The sequence below is a fragment of the Aspergillus bombycis genome (genome assembly GCF_001792695.1).
Source record: "Aspergillus bombycis strain NRRL26010 chromosome Unknown contig00100, whole genome shotgun sequence".
Taxonomy (NCBI): domain Eukaryota; kingdom Fungi; phylum Ascomycota; class Eurotiomycetes; order Eurotiales; family Aspergillaceae; genus Aspergillus; species Aspergillus bombycis.
In genome coordinates this window covers 22,219-42,925 of record NW_019170102.1, presented here as the reverse complement: position 1 = coordinate 42,925, position 20,707 = coordinate 22,219, and the positions used below count along the sequence as shown (strand labels likewise).

At 50.2% G+C, this 20,707-nt stretch overlaps 6 protein-coding genes across 6 annotated transcripts; 3 read left to right on the top strand and 3 right to left on the bottom strand.

Moving 5' to 3' along the window:
• Positions 1-694: 694 nt before the first annotated feature.
• Positions 695-2,702, top strand: fbx15 (F-box domain protein; the record flags this gene model as incomplete). Its single annotated transcript, XM_022536930.1, has 2 exons — positions 695-853; positions 906-2,702. 2 exons carry the CDS (start codon positions 695-697, stop codon positions 2,700-2,702), a joined length of 1,956 nt encoding a protein of 651 aa, XP_022385639.1.
• A 2,300-nt stretch (positions 2,703-5,002) lies between these two features.
• ABOM_009801 (uncharacterized protein) lies at positions 5,003-5,251 on the bottom strand (the record flags this gene model as incomplete). Its single annotated transcript, XM_022536929.1, has 1 exon — positions 5,003-5,251. One exon carries the CDS (start codon positions 5,249-5,251, stop codon positions 5,003-5,005), a length of 249 nt encoding a protein of 82 aa, XP_022385638.1.
• Positions 5,252-9,649: 4,398 nt separating this feature from the next.
• Positions 9,650-10,537, bottom strand: efm7 (putative nicotinamide N-methyltransferase Nnt1; the record flags this gene model as incomplete). Its single annotated transcript, XM_022536928.1, has 3 exons — positions 9,650-9,715; positions 9,771-10,331; positions 10,388-10,537. The coding sequence occupies 3 exons, from the start codon at positions 10,535-10,537 to the stop codon at positions 9,650-9,652; spliced, it is 777 nt and encodes a 258-aa protein (XP_022385637.1).
• A 1,130-nt stretch (positions 10,538-11,667) lies between these two features.
• On the top strand, positions 11,668-12,078 carry ABOM_009799 (uncharacterized protein; the record flags this gene model as incomplete). The annotated part of the gene is made up of 1 exon (XM_022536927.1): positions 11,668-12,078. The coding sequence occupies one exon, from the start codon at positions 11,668-11,670 to the stop codon at positions 12,076-12,078; it is 411 nt and encodes a 136-aa protein (XP_022385621.1).
• A 2,156-nt stretch (positions 12,079-14,234) lies between these two features.
• ABOM_009798 (uncharacterized protein) lies at positions 14,235-14,816 on the bottom strand (the record flags this gene model as incomplete). The annotated part of the gene is made up of 1 exon (XM_022536926.1): positions 14,235-14,816. One exon carries the CDS (start codon positions 14,814-14,816, stop codon positions 14,235-14,237), a length of 582 nt encoding a protein of 193 aa, XP_022385620.1.
• Positions 14,817-19,200: 4,384 nt separating this feature from the next.
• ABOM_009797 (putative RNA polymerase II Elongator complex associated protein Kti12) lies at positions 19,201-20,451 on the top strand (the record flags this gene model as incomplete). Its single annotated transcript, XM_022536925.1, has 3 exons — positions 19,201-19,206; positions 19,279-19,611; positions 19,705-20,451. 3 exons carry the CDS (start codon positions 19,201-19,203, stop codon positions 20,449-20,451), a joined length of 1,086 nt encoding a protein of 361 aa, XP_022385629.1.
• Between the last annotated feature and the right edge of the window lie 256 nt (positions 20,452-20,707).

Below are 20,707 nucleotides of genomic sequence, written 5' to 3'. Positions count from 1 at the left end.
TGAGTTATTTTTAGCTCTCCAGTGACCGCAAAGAGAGAAAGAAGGACCAGAAAGAAACCTGAATATGGAAATCAGATCCACCAATCTCCCCCGTGGGTATCACCGACAAGAAACAAGGAAAACCAAAACCAAAACCAAAACCAAAGTGACATTGGACCAGATTGAGGCTCTTGGATGTCGACGAGACACGGGAAGAAACAACCCCACCGGTCGAGAGGAAAGGAACGCGACGATCGCAGTCTTTCATCATCCGACCTTGACGCGCGGACCTTCATTCGATGCATGTGGCGTGGCTTTAATTTTGATGTCCACTTGGAGAATCCTAATAAGCGCTGCCTGACCAATCGTCGCGCCAGGGGTCGGGAGGCTCCACGATTCCATCGGGCCTTGGATCTCGCCTCGAAAAATGATCCTCATGCTTGTGCTAGAGCCGCATTCCTGAACTACTAAAACATGCTCGCCGCGGGCAAGTCCCCTCTGCATGGGTGATTGCCTCTCCCTGGGTAATCGGCGTCCTTTGTCGCAACCATTGACTTGCGTTGCACTCCTGACATTCACTGGCGGTTTCCCTGGAGAACACCGTTGTGGAACACTTTTATACTCTCTTTCTATTTATCTCTCGATCGACACTCCTTCTCCAGTGCCATCAACCTCCTTCAGATGCTTTCACACCCATTGTGTGCCCCCCTCGGTCATGTCAGAGATGACCCAAAATTTAGACTGTATCCCTTACGATGTTTTCTATCAAGTGGCATCCACCCTGGACTGCCATGACTTCATACATCTCAGCCGGGTGAACCGAAGCCTGAATGCCTTGATGCAAAACGAATCACTGGCACGGAAGACAGTCGAGGTACGACCCTCGCTAACCCTCCGTGTGGAACAGAACACTGACAGCGCAACAGAACCACCTCCTCCATACCAAGGAAGGACAGCACGCAACCGAGAACAAGTCTGGCTACCGCCAAGCACTGGGACGTCTCTATGACATCAAGGAAGCGGTGGCCACCGCCGACCCATATTCGGCGTCGATTATCGGCTACGGGAGTGCCTTTCTCTACAGCGGCGGTGCGCTGTGCTACGTGTTCAACGACGAGATCCGCGCGTTGGATGTCCATGGGGCCAGCCAAGTCGAGCATGTCCTGAACCTGCACGCGGTCCTGTCACGCGTGATCCCGGGTTGCGACCCGACCGAAGACGCAACCCAACTGTCGCTGATGAACTATAGCCATGGCGTGCTGGCAATTGCCGTGGACATGGTCGAGCGGCGGGAGACCTGGCTCCTGGCGGTGGACATGCGGCGCAAGACGGAAGGGGGCAAGGGACGCCTGCGCCTGCGCCGACAACTCGAGAACAAACAGCGATTATTCGTGCGACACAACCAATCTTACCTCTACTACGGGACCCACTCCGGGGCGGGCTACAATGGCTATCAGCAATGGATCGTCAACTGCGTCGAGCTGGCGACGGGCAAACAGATGAACGAGAACCCGGTGCAGCTGCACAATTTCGCCGGCAACGAAATCGGACAAACGGTGTGTTTTGACATCCACCAGGACCATCTATACGCCGTATCGACGCAGGCGGCGTTCGAGATGGAAGAGGTCGACTGGACTTCCTTCTACGTTTGGGCCTGCGTGGCCCCCACCAGCAATACGAAGCGCGTGACCCTGAATCGGACCTGGCGCCGACAGCATCGCGAAGGGCCCCTGAACGACTCATGGTCGGATCTCTCCCTGCGACACGACGAGGCCACCCAACAGCTGATCATCCTGGAATGTCGCCGCGAGTGGCACAAGGGCGGCAGCGAGAATATCCGCACGTACTACGTGCAGCCGCTCCCGTCGCCCACCGAGATCATCCACAGTAAGCCCCAGGGCGAAGCCTGCCGTCCCGTCTCTCTGCCGGACGAACCGTTGACCAAAACCCTGGACCCGTCCAGCAAACCGAACTACGAACGCCCCCGGAAGCGCCTGCGCCGACACTATCACTCCGAATACCCCTTGGGCCGCGACGGCGACCACGACGACCCCGTGCACCGGCGGGACTTCATCCTGAACCGCACCAAGCTCCGCACGTACAACCTGGGCGCCTCGACCTTCGTCGATCTCGTCAACGACCCCTGCCCCACGCCTGGCAGCCTGATCCCGCACGACCGGCTGCGGCTGCGCATGGTGTCGCGCAAGCGCAAGTGCCCGATCGACGAGGCGGGCGAAGAAGGGGCCCCGAACCTGCTCTTTCGGCCGGAGGTGACGGAAGACGATCAGGACGACGATGGAAACCCCGCGGACTGCAGCGACGAGCGCTTCACGTCCCGCGGCATCCGCCTCTGGCCGCCGGACAACGCGCCGCCCGAGTTGACCCAACTGCTCTGCCCCTCCAAGCGCACCGGCAAGGTTGAGGCCATGGCGGATGAACGCACCATCATCTACACCGTGAGCCAGGAGGGCCTGCGCTCCGACCTGCAGGCGATCGTCCTCATCAACTTCGACCCGGCGCTACGACTGCCCGGTCTGCGACGCTTGGACATGTCCGGCACGCCTGAACCGCAACCCAACACGGCGATAGGCACTGAGCAACCACAGATACCCCCACCCATGTTCAACCCAACCAGCGCGCGCAGGGCGAACCACAAGGAGACATCTGTCCGCGAGGAACGGGCGATGCACTTGCACATCCAACGTGGATACTGGCTACGATAGATGATACGACAAGTCTACTGGTAGACATGGCTATACGAGATAGAGAGAAAGAAAAAAACAGAGAATAATAAGCAATACACAATGGAAAACACGATGAACGTTATTCATAAGGCGATTAGGTTGGCCAGACCAAGTCAGCATCTCGTATTAGAAAGATATACGAACCAGCCACTCGTAACCCATACTCCACAGCCATAAGCCCAGGCCGGACAAGACACGACGCATCTGACATCATCCCTTGCAGCCCAACATTAGTTAAGTACTTCGTAGTAGTAACGTACATACATATCAACCAAAAAGAAAAAAAAAAAAACAACCAGGTATCAAACTATAACACAAACACATATACAAGCCCATGACACATAACAACAGCAGCAGCAGCAGCAACAGCAATAGCACACATCCATCACCGCGGCACCACCTTCCCGGAGTCCAACTCCACCGGCCGCTGCGTAGGATTCGTACTCACCAACTCCACCAGCGGTGTACCCCCCATATTCATATTATTCATATTATTCATATTGCCATTGACACCCATACCCATGCCCATATTCCCCGAATCCATACCTACATTCCCCGAATTCAAATCCACATACTCCCCCTTCTCCCCAACCACCACCCCGACCCTGCGTCTCTGCCTCCGCTCATACAAAGCCCACGCAACCGCCGCCACCGCAATAAGCCCCAACGGCACGCCGACCCCGACGCCAATAGCCAGATCATGATTATCCAGCGCCTTCTCCTTCAGCCGCTGGTCGTCGCAGGTGGACGAATCCGTGCTGTTATCTGGCGACCCGGACCCGGAGTCGCTGTTGTTCACCGCTAGCGCCGCCACGCCAGGAATGGCCGTGCCCATGGTGATCGTGAAGGGGTCCCCTTCGGAGGAACAGGTTGTCTTGCCGTCTTTGACGGTGGCAGATCCACAGCAGTATTGGGAGTCGGAGCCGGAGAAGCCGACGTTGACGACGGGGAAGCCGTTGTTGCGGTTTGTGCTTGCTGGAGATTGGGTTTTTGTTAGTTGGTTCTTTTTTTTTATTCCTGGTGTTTTCTATTACAGGTAAACCCAGTCACTCGAATAGATCGACTAGATCTAGGTATACAGGGTATATATCACAGGAAAGAATGAAGAAAATGATGTAGAAGAAAAAGGGAAACAAAGAAACATACAACATGGCGCAAAACACCGCGCCCCCCATGATTTATCCGTGCAGCTTCCCCGGGAGAGCGCCATGCCGTGCGACCCCTGCAGATAGCAGAGCCCGTTGGACATGCAGATGTCGTTCTTGTTGCAGCAGTTGGTGGTGGCGTCGGAGGTGCAGGGCACGTCGGCGGTTGCGACGCTGCCGTCGAGGAAGTAGCATGTTGTGTTTTGGGCGTGGGATGGGAGGATGGAGAAGAGGAGGTGGAGGAGGAGGGGGGAGGTTGGTGGTGGGAGTTTCATTTGGGCTGGTTGTGGTGCCCTGGATGTATTGTATAGTGTATTCTATATGAGGATTCCTGTTCTTGGTGGTGGTGGTGGTGAGTCGACCAAGATTGATAGTAATAGTACTGATGCTATAGTATATCAAAGTAAACACCACAAAAACCAAAGATCCAAGAAGAAGTCAGAACCCAGAACCCAGAACCCAGACCCTAACCCAACTACTAACCTATGGATGAACCAACCCTGCCCATCACCAAAATCCGCCAAAGCCCCTTCAATCAATACCCCTCTGCAGCTTACCCACGCAGCCCGACGTCCATTGGCCCCGACATGCAAAATAAGGAGTCGGCGGCGTCGACTAGCGTCCTCATCGTCAAGCCAATTGCCCTAAACGAGGAACAGGATACGGCGCCAAGAGTTCCAAGCCCCCATTGGATTTGATGAGCGGCTCATTTGGCCCCCAAACTGATCCCTCTGGCCTCTGGAGTTGGACGGTTGGTTGATACTCTCGTAGATATCATTGAATTGACCATTGGCACTGCAGAATGTCGGAGGATATCCGTCGGTGACAGCCTCGCTTAGCTAAGAGCTAACGTCGAAAAGGGTCCGACTCGAGTCAGGGTCAGGGTCAGGGTTCGGGTGGTTTATTCACGGAATCTGACGAGATATGGGCCCTGATAGACCCGACCCACTCAAGTTGACTCTATGTATCTAACGCCCAATTCGCAGATAATCCTCCGTAGACCAACCGGGACAGCAACCAAATCACAACTAGATAACATAGCAGACACCACAATCCAAAACAATAAACCCTCCTGAACACCGACTAAAAAGCAACATAGCCCAAGTGAATCACTCCGAGCCTCAGACCTCCCCACTACCACCAATGATCAATCGAATACCCACGAATCAGCGGGTCCGGATCCTTCAACAACTGTTGGATATCCGCGCGCACCGCGTCGAACTCGGCCTCGCTTGAATCGGGACAATCGTAGAACGCCTCCGCAAATCGCTGGTCGACGGATGTAAGCTGGAAGTCCTCGTCAATTGCCTTCAAATGGGCTGTGAGGGTCTCGATGACGGATTCGTTGATGGGTTTGGGGACGGTGAGTTTGAGGTGGAGCATTTTGGATGTGGATCTTCACTCGGGGCTGGCTTTTTTTTATATATATTATTTGGATTTAGACTCGGGGGGAGGAGGTGGGATGTGGGGCTTTTAATTGGTCTTAGGGAAATCTATGGAGATGATGGGGAAGGGGGTTGGACGTGGTTATATATCTAGATTGTACTCCATATATCTAGATCATATGCTATGATCATGGGGAAGAAGGTTATGCTGTATTGATTCTACGTCATAATCTGGCTGGGCTGCCTTGTATATACCGGTTGATACGCAAGATGGCCAAGTAAAGAAGCCGGGTACCAGGGATGCCAGCTGCTGTTGAGTTAGAGGTGATAAGCTTTCGGTGGCTCCGTCAAGGGGTCTGGTTCAGTGCATGATCGCATACGCTTGTCAATCCTCTTGAAAGACGTTTTCATATCCTGCTGTTCCGGTAGGTGACGGAACTATGTATACTGTCAAGGTAGTCACAGCTATTGGTGTCCTTGGGCGCTGACAACGCTGACCTAATTACCTCATTATACAATCTGGACATGCACGATTCCAAATAGGCGCTATCTAGCAAATCAGTTAAATCCAAGTGTAGTGTATACACAACATCCACTGAATCAGGCGACTCTCCTTGACTTTCTTGATCGATGTGTCTCGGTGAAGTACAATTCCCGAAAAGTACGTTTGTCCTGCGACAACAAAGACAGCGGGCTCCCCAGTTCTAAGAGTGGACCCTCGTCAATCACAGCCACGTAGTCAAAATCCAGGATTTCCTGAGGCTTATCGGCGATCATGATAATGGTACAAGATCTGAACTCCGATTGGATGACATCCTGGATCTCTGATTCGGCTTCGGGGCCCAGACTAAACACAGATAAACCATGAACGCGATGGCCGACAGGAAGAGTCTCAGACACACTTACTTGCTAGGAGGCTCCTCCAGGAGCAATACCGTACTCTCCGTCAGCAGGAGCCGTGCAAGACACAGAAGCTGCCGCTAACCATGCGATAGAAAGTTGTCATCGATGATAATATCCAGTGGGCTGCAGTCAGGAAAATGGTTCGTGAGAGATCTTTCTACCAAGACACTCCAGAGTCTGACACGATCAAGTGCGATAATGATTTCGCCATCGCGTCTGTTGCCAAGTGTTAACCTTTTCACTAGATCGTCCATCTCAATGCGAGAAAAAAATGATATCGGAGTCCTATTGCCCATGTCAGGTCGAATAACAAAACAGCCTGGTCGGTTGCTTACATCATGGCTGCTTGTAAAATAAGTCCATAGAGAGTCTTCGACGTAGCATGTATAATCACAATCCACATCCAACTTCAAAGATCAATTGCTGGGTTAGTCAAGCTGAAGCACGTCAACCGCTGCACCGAGCACCTACCCTAGCGCCAGTATCAACCCAGCTGCCTCAGTAAAGCCAATTGAGGCATATACTCCGAGCCAAAACCCTAGTCTTGAGTTTAATATCATAGTGAGTGTGGGAGTTAAAAGTCTCAGCGTCAACCTCCCAATATGTTTAAATTGGTCCAGCCCGGTCCCGACCATAACATTATCCAGTTCTCAGTCTTGGTAAGGCATTTTCTGGGTGTATCGGTAAGGGAGCCGATGGCTGCGTTGGTGTTGTCAGTCCAGAAGATGTCATTCCGATCATTCTCTTGTCATTGTGAGGTTCCCGAGTCAAGAAATCCTGGACTCTGTCGAGACATTCAATAGAAAGAAAAGCGTCAGGGATAGCAAATAGCAAATCACAAAGGGGAGTAAGCAACGGGTTTATCAAGGACAAGGAAAAGACCGCTTGTGATACTGAAAAAATACTAGACCCTTCCAATCGAGCGACGATAGCACATACAGTGAAAGCAGATAATTGACCCACTATCAGTGGTATATTAACTTGACATAAGGTTAGTTTGCACTGAATCTTCCGTGTCGAATAGGGCCTACCAAGGGACGCCTTGGCTGCTTGGATTTTCTGAAATCTCTCTGAAATCTCTCTGAAATCTCAATCTCTTCTGTACCAAGTTCTTCAATCATATCAACCATGCCTTTTACAAGTCCGATCATCTTTATCGACTTAACGGACTCTAACACTTGTGTGGTAAAGTCGACACGCTTTCGAGTGGTCTCGAGCCATAGTTTCTGATGACGCGATACTAAGCCTTCTATGTATGAAGGATATGGAGGTAAGTATTAATCACGCTAAGGTCAGCCATCATGCAATGCAAATGTAGTAATGATAGCGTACCTATAATAACAATGATAGGAGCGATACAAATAGCACCAATTTAGTCTACTAAAAGCCAAATAGCGAGGCCCAGCTGTAAAGCGTTTGCCTAAGTATCGCAAATCGTACGGTCAATGTCTGAACCTACCAAGGAAATTGCGTCGGATTCGCGAGCATTGTCTCTATGCAGCAGGTGGCATTATGCAGTCCGGGGTTAACATATTCCCATAGCCAGCTTTAAGAAGACGATTAAGCCACAGAAATAGAAGTCGGCTGAAAGGGCCACTGGTACTCTCCCGGGAAACATCCTTCTGGTATCTCCAAAGACACTTCCGCTTCTCAACCGTCTCTAAAGCAAGCAAAATCAATTCTACCCCCATGGAAGCGGACGGAAAACGCTTCACCTCCAGGCTAGAGTCGGCCAACCAAGGGCTACCGATAGGCGACACATTGAATATCGAGTCAGTTAGAAGGTAGAATGAAATCAGAAATGATGGGCGAACTGTCCTGGAGTGCTCCAGTGGTACGAACGCAACAAGCAAGCATGCTGCTGCAAACTTAGTACTGAACGCACAGGCAATAAACAAGAGGGATTTGTCTGTGGAAGATTGCTTGGAAACCGCAAATGCTAAAGCAATGAATCTGAGGAAGGCCAAAGTGGATGCGATCACCTGGGCTCGACTGTTAAGTATTATTTGCCTCGAGGGAGCTGAGGAGTAACTACTAGCTTGCTGGAGTAGAAACATGAGGGTGCCACCTGCGGATACACCTTGCGAAGTCGCAGGATCCGCAGCAAAGCCAAAGGCAAGAAACATCCCGCTGGGATTAAACCCACGATGCTCCCCTAGGTAACCGAGAAGGTCCAGTGAATCAATCCGTGGAAGTAATACTACGTAGACTAGAATCGACTATACCTCTCGATCCATAGCGATCTAGACGATATGATGGATATAGGGTGTCGCCCCAGATATCAGTGACCAGTCTTCTGCTTAGCTTAATAAAAGTTTTCGTAATTGGCCTCAGTGCATGAGCACTCTTCAAATTATCCAGTCACGAATGAATGGGCGTGGGATGACAGGGTCGGAACAGCAAGATATAGAGCGGTTTGTGCTCCTAAGCCTTTGTTGAAGACCACGAACATCGGCCCTTGTTCTAAATAGCGTACTAAGATGGCGTTTGACACTTAATTTGATGTCAGATCAAACGCATGAATATTTGGCTGTAAGTCTTTGAGCAATACTGCAATCAATAAAATCCCCGGGTTTCTGCTGCATACGGTTAGTAGGCCAAGCCCAGGTGGTACGACATCAAGGCGTCGCAAACGGACTGAGGCTATGGTGGGATAGTGAAGTAGTAGTTCTTATGGAAACCCACTTGCAAAGCTTGTCCCAGAACCTTACCTTAGATAGCCTGCGCCCTCAAACGCCTCTACAATCTCATGACCGTTTCAACAACCCGTTTCCGGTGTACAATTAGGGCATCCTTTTCAACAACACCACCTATGCAACTATTCATATCAGTTAGGCCTCTCCATTGGTTAAAAGCTCGAAAAATGTAACGTACATGGACCATAGCATTGTTTCGAAAGCTTGAAAATAATTTTATGTGCTATTACGACACAATCGCAATGTTCGACAAAATTTGATAGCAGCCGGATACAGATTAGAATATCCCTCGACACTGTGGCACTTATGATAGAACGCACGACGCGTCTTGTAAATCATTCATCTCTTCGTTCCAACAGTTCCAGGTTGACTTCCATGCAACAGAGCAACGGGTGTTCGTGAGTCGGGATGCCCCATAGAGTTGTCGATAAATCTCAAGGCCCTTCCTGGCACGAATGTGCAAGGGCCTCAAGTATTTTGGAAAGAAACCACGAAAGCTCTTCTTCAAGGTCATCAAGACTTACAAGGACAAACGAAGTGCCCTTCAAGAGATATAGTAAAACAGTGCCCCGATCCCCTCTAGCGCTTACAAATAATAGCGCTCCGGCTTTGTAGAAGTTATGGGTATTTATAGAGTATAAGATAATCAAGACTTTTATTCTTGCACATCAACGGCTTATTGTATTCCAAATAAGGCGATCATCTGTACCATTTTCGTGATTCGTCACTTCATGCATTGTGAAACCTTCCAATGCTTTTTCCCCAACCAACGCCATGGTATCTAGTCTATGCATCGTCTATTTGAGCTGATCGTCGGCCCATCTAATCTCGTATCCAAAAACGGTCCTCCTCAGCTTCTCGTCCTGCAACAAAGTCAGCAAAAGCCATCACCAAACCCCCGGCCAGGAGTGCACTTACACCAGGATCATTCTCAAACAAGACGGCATCCATAAGCTTCTCGAAGATCTTCGTCACACGGAATCCATTCTGCTCCGCCAACGGGAAGAAGGTCTCCGTCCTGGGCAGAAACCACGGCTCATACGGGGTGAAGATCACCAAGGCGACAGAATCGGGCGACTTCTTCAGCGCCATCTGCATCGTCTTGATCAAATTGCCATGCTCCCGCCAACTGTAAACCACATCCGCCATGATCAGGACATCGAACCCCGTCGACCCAGCTGGCAGGTACGCCAACAAAGGTTCCACAGGGCTCCCCCACTTGTATCCGTCAACGTGCAGGGACGAGTTCTTGGGGATCAACGGCGCGGAGATCTCCGCATTGTAGCGCATATTGCCGACGAGATCGGGATCCGGGTAGTCGGTCATCACGGAGGTGCGGGCGCCCATGACCGCGGCGACGATGCTGGGGACGCCGGCGGCGGCGCCGATCTCGAGCACATCTTTGCCGGCGATAAGCTCGTGCGCACGTTCTTCGATGTAGTGGGAGCTGGTTCGGCCGGCGTTCCAGAGGAGGTTACCCTTGCGAAGTGTCAGTTGGCGGCTTGTGAAAGACGGAATGGGAGGGGCAGCCGTACATATAGAGGATGGTCTCCAACTAAGCGCACGCGCACCGTTTGGCCGGAGAGCATGTGGTGCTCGGCGAAGGTGGGCTCCTTCTCAGGCTCGTAGAAGCCCTCGGGGTCCTTGAACAGGTCCCCCGTTTCGAAGTCATCTGCGTCCGCCATTTGGATCGTCGTCGCGCCCCCTATTCACGGAGGATCAGGTGGTGCAGAATTGTCATTCGAACCAGAATTCTTCATCTGCGATCGACAATCATATGCTGAATTCTCTATCGCACACAATAGTGGAGTAGTGGGGGATTGCCCGGAAGAGGATTAGCGCTGGGGATCCATTCCCAGCGCAGTCACATGAGATCACGTGGCGGGGTTGCGGCTGATGCCGAGGCTTCTCCGGCTAGTATCATTCGATACCGTACGGTACCTGCGTTCTCACGCATTCCACAGCCAATCCCCGCATGGGGTTGGCGGAGATACGGATCTGATACGAACCGGGTAATTGTCGGCATGCGCAAATTAAAATTATCCGTCAATTGGACGTTGAGGAGTATAGTACTGTCGTAGTGGTGCGTTTACCTATAGAATACTACCTACTATATTATAGTTACTACCACCCTACCCCCCAGAGGTACCAGGATGATGTACATATCAAGGCTGACCAGGCGATCACGAATATAGCCCAGGTTTGTCGATCATCGACAATCAATTCCTCAGGCCTAGTCTTTGTTTGTCCCCCCCCCCCCTGAGTCTACTTGCTTCTGCAAAAGTACCGATCGTCGGGTTTAAGTAAGAGACAGGCTGCTGCTTAATTTGGTTCTCTTTGCGACAGAACTTATCTATCAGCGTCATCACTCCTAGATCATCTTATCAATATCCTGATCATCTAACGTCATAATCTGGAGGAAGTGAGAACAGAAGAAGAAAAAATAAAGATAAAGGAGCCCCACGTGTTGTTACAGACTGAAGCCCTTTTTCTTTTTTTTTTTTTTGGAGACCCTCATCTAGAAAAATTTTTCCCTTCTTCTACCCATTTTCTTTTCTCTATCACGCCATTCACTCCCTCGAACTACCAATACCATCACCACCATCTATCAAGCCGCCCACTTGGATCAAATCCCCCCCCCCCGCCGGATCAGCCCACATTAGGAAAATCTTCACCTTGTTTTATCCCGCGCGGAAAATCCGATATCTTTACCGGTCCTGCTTAGAAAAAACAAAAATTATCTACATCCCGTATAGAACTTAAACGACCGGCCATCCCACTCAACTGTTCCCCCCAACGCAGCGACTTATCCACCATGGACCCAAGAGCACAAATCCCAGGCAACAACAACCACAACACCAATAACAACATGGCTACAACGCAACCGCCGCTCCTCAACACCTCACCACCTCAGCCTCACAACCCGCTCAGCCTCGCACCCAAGCAACCAATCCCGGCCTCCGCAACCAGCATACACGAGCGATCAACATCGCACCATCCCCACACGCAGCCCACTGAACACTCCCACCAGCAACAGCTGTCCCAATTGCCAGAAACCAGCGGCCAACAGCAGAATGCAATGGAAAGCTATCCGCACCAGGTGTCGGGATCGGGGGGCCCGACCGCTACGGCGCCATTCTTGCGGGACTTCAGCCTTGTCGCCGAGGCGGCCAAGCGCGCCCAGATGTCGGTTGTGATGCGGGATTTGGAGGCGGTAACGCTATAGATCTGGTTGCGATGCCGCTACTGCGGGAGGTGTGGGTTTTGATACGGGGGTTTTGTGTGACGTGGGCAACCGGCCGAAGTTCGTCTAATACAGCCTGAGATCGTGATCGGGTTTTGGTTAGGTGATGGTGATGGTGATGGTATAGAGGACAACGTTTCGTCTCATCTCGTCTCCATGTCTAGAGCGTTGTCGTTCCCTATCTCTTGGTCTAGATCGAGGATGGATGGCCTGGGGTTGGATCGGTCCGGTACAACCTCCCACCGCGACCAAATCGATTGATCAATCGATTACTTGGTGCGCGGGGGATGAGTTCCATCCCTTTATCTTCTTGGCTCTTTGTGCGGACGGCTGTTTCTTTGTTTTGTTTGAAGCCTTTTTCTCCTATTTTCTTACGGATTAGAGCGATTATACTTTTGGGAGGATGGAACCTGGCTGGCGTTTGTGTCTGTTTTCTTTACTTTCTTTATACCAAGTGTTTGTAATTGGCCGACTGGGGGGGTTTAATGATATCGGGCAAGAACACGAAGTCTGTTTCATGAATCAAGCCATATGAATTATTATTCATAGACCCAACATAGATCAAATTGATACTTACCGACGCTGTATCTGTACCTGTGTCTGTGTCTGTAATACTTAGATACCGTCCACAAGGCAACAACAAAATCAATTCAGAACCAATCACCAACGAACTCCAGTTCATACTTCCCCCAGCTACTAGCTAGTAGTAGTCTACTAACTAACTACTACTAGTACGAGTACCTAAGTTACCCAAGGTATGGAAACCAAAGAACCAAACCGCCAACACAGCCTCAGCCAGCCCTGCAAACCCCCTAGCATTATACATACAGAAAAAGAAAAACGAAACGAAGAAGCCCCCAAGAACCAAGAGCATTCCCACGTGTCGCCATACCCAACAGCCATAAGCAGCGCTAGTAGTGGCCCAATAGAAGCAAACACTAAGGCAATAGGCAATAGGCAAAACAGAGCCTCGCACCCACCCTAAGCCCAAAAAGGCGTCCCAAAGCGAACCCGAATCGGCAAGGACAGACAGGGAAAAAACCAAAAGAAGAAGAAGGGAACGAAAAGAAAACAAAATACAGGATTAAGTTTTAGCAAGCTAACTCGGAAATTGACTCAGTCGGCCTTACTAGGCACGAAAATCGCTTAACTGGGTCCCCGGGAAGATACTAACTAGTAACGAAGGGTAGACTACCGCCAATAGTAGCCCCAAGGTTCTTGTAGCTAGTTCAGACCTCCGTCGCCCCCTTTGTTTACTTTAGGTTGGAAAAGTTGGTCGTTGGTTCAATAGGGTCCGTTAAATAAAAAGTGGGCTGAGCGATGGAGCTTGGGTGATGGGTTTTTGTCATTTTAATTTCCGAGATGGGGGTGTTCATTTTATTTCGTTGCCCGGAGGCATACTAGAGCTATAGTGGGTTAAAACTATTACCGGGGGATAGATTGGTGTGTTCAGGAGATGGGGGATGTGAGACATCGTTCTGGGTCATTTCAGTTTTGATTCTGGATTTGTAGTCTTTAATTTATGGAATAGGAGGTTTGACTCTGGAGGGGGGTCAGTCACCCCCTGGTTTACTCCTGCTGTCATGGAGGATTATTACGTGATGATATGTTGCGATCAATGGTGGTTCTTTCGTCAAATGTGATATATACTTTGGTCCTATATACTTCTGGATGAGGTGTGTATATATCACCTGTACATGCATGTACGATGCAAGGGCAACGCAAGATGGAAACGATAAAGCGAATATTAAAAAAAAGAAAAAAAAAGAAAAAAAAAAAAAAATAAAATAGAATGAAGAAAAAAAGACATGGAGGATATACAGACACCCAACACCAAGCTAATGCAAAGGTTAAGGAAAGAATATAGGTAATAGGTACAAAATAACAAGGAAAGGCTACCAAGGAATGACTTTTGGCCGGATATTAAAATGGAAATGTATCGAAGGATGGTACCGCCCGCCTTTCCTGAACTCCGATGAAGAATGCAGTTAAACAGTCGCAAGAATTTCCAATGGAAAGGAATGATGCTGGGAATGCTTGTAATATGGCCCGAGATGCGATTAGAAAATAAAAAGGAGTGTAGGTTGATTATCGATTGCGAGTCGGTTGGAGAGTTGATATGTTGTATTTTTGAGGTTTTACATCTGAGTCGAGGATCCGATCAGATTCGGCTGCGAGATACTCGCTGCCTGGCCGCCGCGAAGCCGGTTCTTCCGGAAACCCAGCAATGTCAGTCTCCGACTCAATCTCCTCGTCGGCGGAATGAAGCTGTTGTCGGTCGACATCATCGACATGGGCCGGGCACGCGGGACTTCGGCTACACTCTCCGATCCCGAGAGCGAGCCAGCGCGGGAACCCGGGGCGCTGGTGTCCAGCATCAGGGTGGACTGACGCCGCTTGCTGCGGATTTTCTCGGTGGTGTTCCGTGGGTCCAGCTGGAGGGAGAAGTCTTCTTTGATGTCGTCGAGGGCGTGGGAGAATCGACGCAAGAGCGTGGAGGGTCTGTCCCCGTAAAGCGACGGTTCCCGCTGTTCCAGGCCGTACATTTGAAGAGGGGTCGATTCGGGGGAATCAGACCGTAATGGAGTTGAGTAGTAGCGAGGGCATTTTACAGGCTCCCTCCGACGAGGGAGAGATGGGAAGTATGCCTGCGGGTGAGGATGTTGCGAGATGGGACTGTTGGAACAGGAAGAGGAGTCGGAGGATGAGGACGTCAACATCATTGTTTAAATTTTTGTCGATAGGATCGAAGAGCTCCAATTGAATTATCTGAATTAGGGAATTCTTGGCTATGGAGTGGCGATGTACAAAAAAGCGAAGGAGGTCGGTGATAACGATAGCGATAGCGATAGTGATAGTGGTAGTGAGAGTGATAATAATAGTAGTAGGAGGAGTGATGGTATGAAGTATTCGATTGAAAATTCTCAGCCCAACCAACCCGAGTCAGACGGTTCGTCTGATGCCAACGTAGGGATGGGCTGGGGGTTAAGAAATAATTATAGCAGCGATTGGAAAAAAGACTAAAGGAGGGAAAGTGGAACTGTTCACTCAGCACATTGTTAGTGAGTGGCTCAATACTGGATCGGTATTTTGGTACCGCTGATGTATGTACGGATCCGTATCGGAACGGCCTCTCCATGTCTCTATTAATGTATGCACTCGTTCTTGTCCTCTTATTTTTCTATTGTTTCTGTCGTTTTTAGTTTCTTTTATTAATTCTTTATGTTGTTTTCATGTTTTTCCTTTTCCAATCTCTAACATGATTTGCTTGTCTTCAGAAAAGTTCATTACATTGACAGTAACGTCAACTGACATGCTCCGCGGGGTTAACCGCCTGGGACTGTTTCGCATTTTTTTCCCTGGATCATACAATGAAAATATCGGCTTTAATCTACGAGATCTTGCTCTGTAACGTCGGCGGTTGCCTTGGGGGAACCGACCGGTGTTCATTGGCCGACGTGGCGGCTGGCAGCCCGTCTGCCACGGAACAGATTGATAATGGCTGAGATCCATCGCAAAAATCTGGTTCCAGTTGAAACATGGGCAGAGAACGAGTCTCCGAGAAGGTGGTACACGGTAGGACAGTGTAGTGGCCGTTCCAGAGAGTGTGATCTATCTTCAAGGAGTTGTCTCTGGACGGGTAAGGAAGGAGAATACCAAATGGATGGTAAGGGGAAACCCAAAATAATCAAGAACAATACCTACCTAACAGGAGATGGGACCACAATCCACCACTGGGGGCCTCATTCCATCGGAAGCGCGGGAGTTCGCGCAATAAGGATGCGAGTCAGGGCCACCTGTACCCTTCGATTCGAATTGACTGGCAGGATGAAAGGTCAACGGGGCACACACACACACCATTCGGTTCGGAATGATGGAATTCTTTGTCTCATTGGGGAAGTATCTGGCATCATCATCATCATCATTTCTCTGACCCCCGTGCATACACATCCACCTATACATAGCCTCTGCCCGAGTCTTCAGTTCTGCAAACGAAGGTGGTACAATTATGCATACATCCGTCCCAGCCCTGGGTAACGTGATACATGCTCCATACGGAGAGCTTCGATCAAAAAATTCCTGGACTGGGTCAGTGTCGGTAAAAATAATCTCTCTGTAACCAATGACCCTGCCCACCTTGGCCCCTAACGTATTAGCGCTCAATCAGCCACTCTGAAACTTGCTCGTCATGATTTCATCGCGACCCCCACAGCCACAAGGGATGTGGATCGTTTCTTGGCCTCCCCCCGGCATGTGCGCTACCTGTCCTGAGATTGGCTGCGCCAACCCGAATTCTACTGCGAAGACCAGACACTAAAGCGACTAAACCCCTTCTTTCCCTAGTGCGGAAGATGTAATATGGATAGGTTTTGCGCAAAGGAAGGTTTTCGGCGTCCGCCGTCTACAAGGTTCGTCATTACCCACTGTTTTGGGAAATTCAATCGCTCCTGGCGGCTGATGTTCAGCCCGTCAATGGCGAAATCTCTGGCTCTCCTTTCGCGCTCGTTGGCCTGGTGATTGCTCATTGGAGAATTAAACCGTCGACTAACTTGAGTTCGCCGATCACGGCACATTTGGCGCTTGAGAGGGCCCCATGGCTCGCTCGTCTGCGTATGTACAATGCCATAATCATGCATGATCGTGACGGGGAATTTTGATAGTGGGTGACATGAGCCTAAAACAGTTTCACCCATGGTGCTCACTTGACAGACGATTCGTGGCTGACAGCCCCGTTGACGGTGGTCCTCATGGACGGAAGTTAATCCTTCTCAATTATTCGCCTCTCCATACCCAACAAAGAAAATTCACTGTGAAAAACAACGACCAGAAGATAAAAAAGGAATCTCCCCGACTGGGAGTCGAACCCAGGTCTCCCGCGCTTGTTCTCGTATGAGATGACAAGCGGAAATCATGACCGTTAGACCATCGAGGACTTCTAATTATAGAAGATGTTTGCTATTTTGTCTTATAAATAGATAGAAATCTCACCCCCCAACCTTACGTCCTACAGTTCTGACGGTGCATCTGCAGAATCCCACGTCAGCCATTCTAGAACCCCATGAGTCCATTCAACAACCCATTACATACCAGGTGGACCCAGTCCTACCCACTGCAATGCATAAGAAAACACCGCACCCCAAGAAAAGAACCACACAATGAAACATTTCCTCCCAGGCAACCCATGGAACCAAGACAATCCCAAACAACTCTATCCACACCTCCCCAAGCAAGGACAATTCAAACACAATAAAATACAATGGGCTGGAGCTGCGCACGTTTCACGATAACCCACATACAGGAATTCCAGAACGTTCCCACGAACTCGTAAGCCCGGTCGTCATCAATGATCAATCAGCCACTCAGCGGTCCCCACTTGATCTGCCGAAGCTTGCTCCAACAGAGAAATGACAGATGGCCAGCACCGGCGCACGAATTAGGCATAATCGCTTGTCCGATGGGCTCCATCTGATGGACAACATTGCTTTGATCCGTACCATTTCCGATTGGCTCCTGCGTCTCGGAGCCTCATCTGTCACTCCGGGAACTACGCGGCTTTGCAAACTTCGCCCTATAAAGCGTCGTATGCTTGCCGCAACCGATGGTATCTGATTCGCTACGGGTTTGTCCGTTAATTGTGGCTGAAGCTTGTTTCACTAGCCTTGGACGACTTTACGCTGCTGCCTAGGATATCTAGTGATCGGCCGATTTGCCCGTCCTCGGTAAAGGAGATCCGGGGAGGAACCGAAGGTGGAGGTAGAGAGTTGCTTTCTCGAGACGCTGCGATACTAGTCGGTCAATGGACTGCAATCACTGCGTTCGTTGGTGGTACTTTGGACAAGTTAAAGCCGAGGACGAGGCCTCTGTCGTGGATGAATGCCGAAATTAGAGCAACATCATGCACCAATCATTCCACCTCGAGTATGGCCATGCCTCCACCAACCAGAAATGGTTGGATGTGAAACGCAGCCATTGTACGGAGTCCTGTGGTAAGATATAATGGTACGCCAGCGCCTGCCAAGCAACATCCTACGGTTAGGAGAGATTCTAGAACTCAGACAACCCCATGTGAAAGTGTTGGCGCATAGAGCGTCAACTCCAACAGTCGGCTGCTTGGTATGTGCTACTTATGAGATATTTATAATGCTCTGCCGGTAAACCTTGACCATACGAACTTGGCTTATAAGCGGAAGTCCTTACGATAATTTCCTGAGACTCCAGCCATCACTATGAATGACCCGAGGCTACAACATGACAATGGCTCCTCGGCACATTCACGATCACTTATATATTGAACAGCTCAACTGTCAGTAACGATCACCAAGTATATATACGTGTCAAGCTCATCGGCACGTTTTAACACAAGTGCAGTGAGCATTAAGGACGGAAATGCGAACTATCTACCCCAGTCACTCAACCGTACCAGATCTATCTACCACGTGCCAAGTACTAGTCTAAGTCAGGATTGATCCTGATCTACTCGTCCGTTCAAGTATGTTTTCAATACACCATTTTAAGTGCTCTAGATCCACTCGTGATCTGCAGTAGATCAGCACCCTGGTATTCCGAACAGACTGATATTCGATAAACTCACAAGTGACATGTGACAACGTACTATCACTTCCTTTCGTTCCTCGCCGCGGTTATACCAAGCTGCTCAATCCCTACACAATTGACTCATAAATGAGAATTCTGACTAATGTGCCCTTTGCGCAAGTAGTACTAATTCTCCGAATAGCAGACTAGGGGTACAATATTCTGACGATCTCATTCCGCAGCAATCGAGCAGCGCATACAGGTAAATTTACTTATCGCCAGAAAAGCAAAGTATTAAGAGAACAACCACACCACACATAAACCAGCAAACAATCCTAACACTAAAATCAAAATAAGCTACATAATCTTCAAAAGATAAACCGCCCAGAACACCACTACCGGTTAGGTCAATTCTAGATTCCACACGTGCAAGTATATAAAATCCTATCGCTGATACCGATAAAAAAAAGTCACATGTGCCCCGCACTCCGCAAAGCCAAAAAATCGCCCAAAAAAATCCCCCTCCAAACACCACCTCCTCCAACCACCACCAAACCCTCCCACCCAAGAATGCCCGTAAGCAAAACCCCCCTCTTACGATGCCGCACTTCTCCACAAACTAACAGTCTCACCCTTGATTGACAACAGCTCATAATCCTAACCGGCTACCCCTGCTCGGGGCTAACCCACCGCGCGAACCAACTCGCAGCCGGACTCCAAGAAACCCAGGAGACCGTGTTCGCCGACTCCGAGAAACCGCCCTACAAAATCCACGTCGTATCAACGCATGACGAAAACCGCCCGCGCACAGTCTACGACCATGCGCGCACGGAAAAGGAGGCCCGCGGCGTGGCGTACACGCGCGCGCGCCGCATGCTTGGAAAGGACAGCTTCGTGATTCTCGACGGCATGAATTATATCAAGGGCTATCGGTACCAGCTGTGGTGTGAGGCGAAGGCCTTGGGGACGACATGTTGCGTTGTATGTTCTTTCTTTTATTACTTTCTCTGTGCTTCTGTCGATAAGGTTCCTGCCCTGGGTTTGAGATGGCTAACAAAGGATACTTACCAACAGGTTCACGTCGGAACACCAATTGACCAATGCGTCGCGAATAACGAGGCCCGGATTCAGCGTGAGTCCCAATCTCAATCCCAATCGGACTCGGAACCGCAACCTCAGTCCGAAACCACAACACCAGCTGCAGCTGCAGAGACGGAGAAAACCACAGACACAGAACAACCCTATCCGCCCGCCCTCCTCCAAAACCTCATCTTCCGGTACGAAGAACCAAGCACGCACAGCAGATGGGACAAGCCTCTCTTCACCGTCCCCTGGAGCGACGAAAAACCTCCAATCGCCGAGATCTGGACCGCCCTAACAGGCATCGCCCACCCCGAGACAACCGAGACTACGGGCCAACTCCCAGCCCTAACGTCAACACTCACAAACACTCACCTCTCCTCCGCCGCATCGATAGCGCCCTCGACAACAACCAAAGGAGGTGGATCTTTCCGCCGCGAACGCCCGAAGATAAAACCCCACCTTGCAACCGTGCAGCCGACCTCTACCGAGTCGGGTCTTCTCTATAGTATGGAGAAGCGGACGTCGGCGGTAGTATCTGCGATTCGGAGTTTTGTGGTCGAGAACCCGTCTGCGGAGGGTGCGTTGGCGAAGGCCGGGGATGATGCGGATGGGATCAGGATTGTTGTGCCGGAGGTGGAGACGGCGGTGTTTATACCGGCGCATGTGGCGATGACGGCGACGACGGATGAGCTTGGTGGGGCTGGGGGATTCTGGCGGTGCCCAGGTTGCAGAGGTTGAGGAGGCAGTGGATTACGTTGAATCGAACTTATGTGGCGAGATTAGCGGGGACTAAGTCTAGTCTGGGGGCGGACCAGGTTGGGGATGCGTTTGTGAGGTTCTTGAATGCGGATTTTGCGGGAGAGGGGACTGCTTGATTAGTTTTCCCTACTGGATTTGCATGAAGCGACCAAAAGTCTGGGTATCCGTGTTTATAAGCGTGTGGGTAAAGCATAGATATGGTTTGGTTGCTGTATTACGGTTTACGAATGATGAT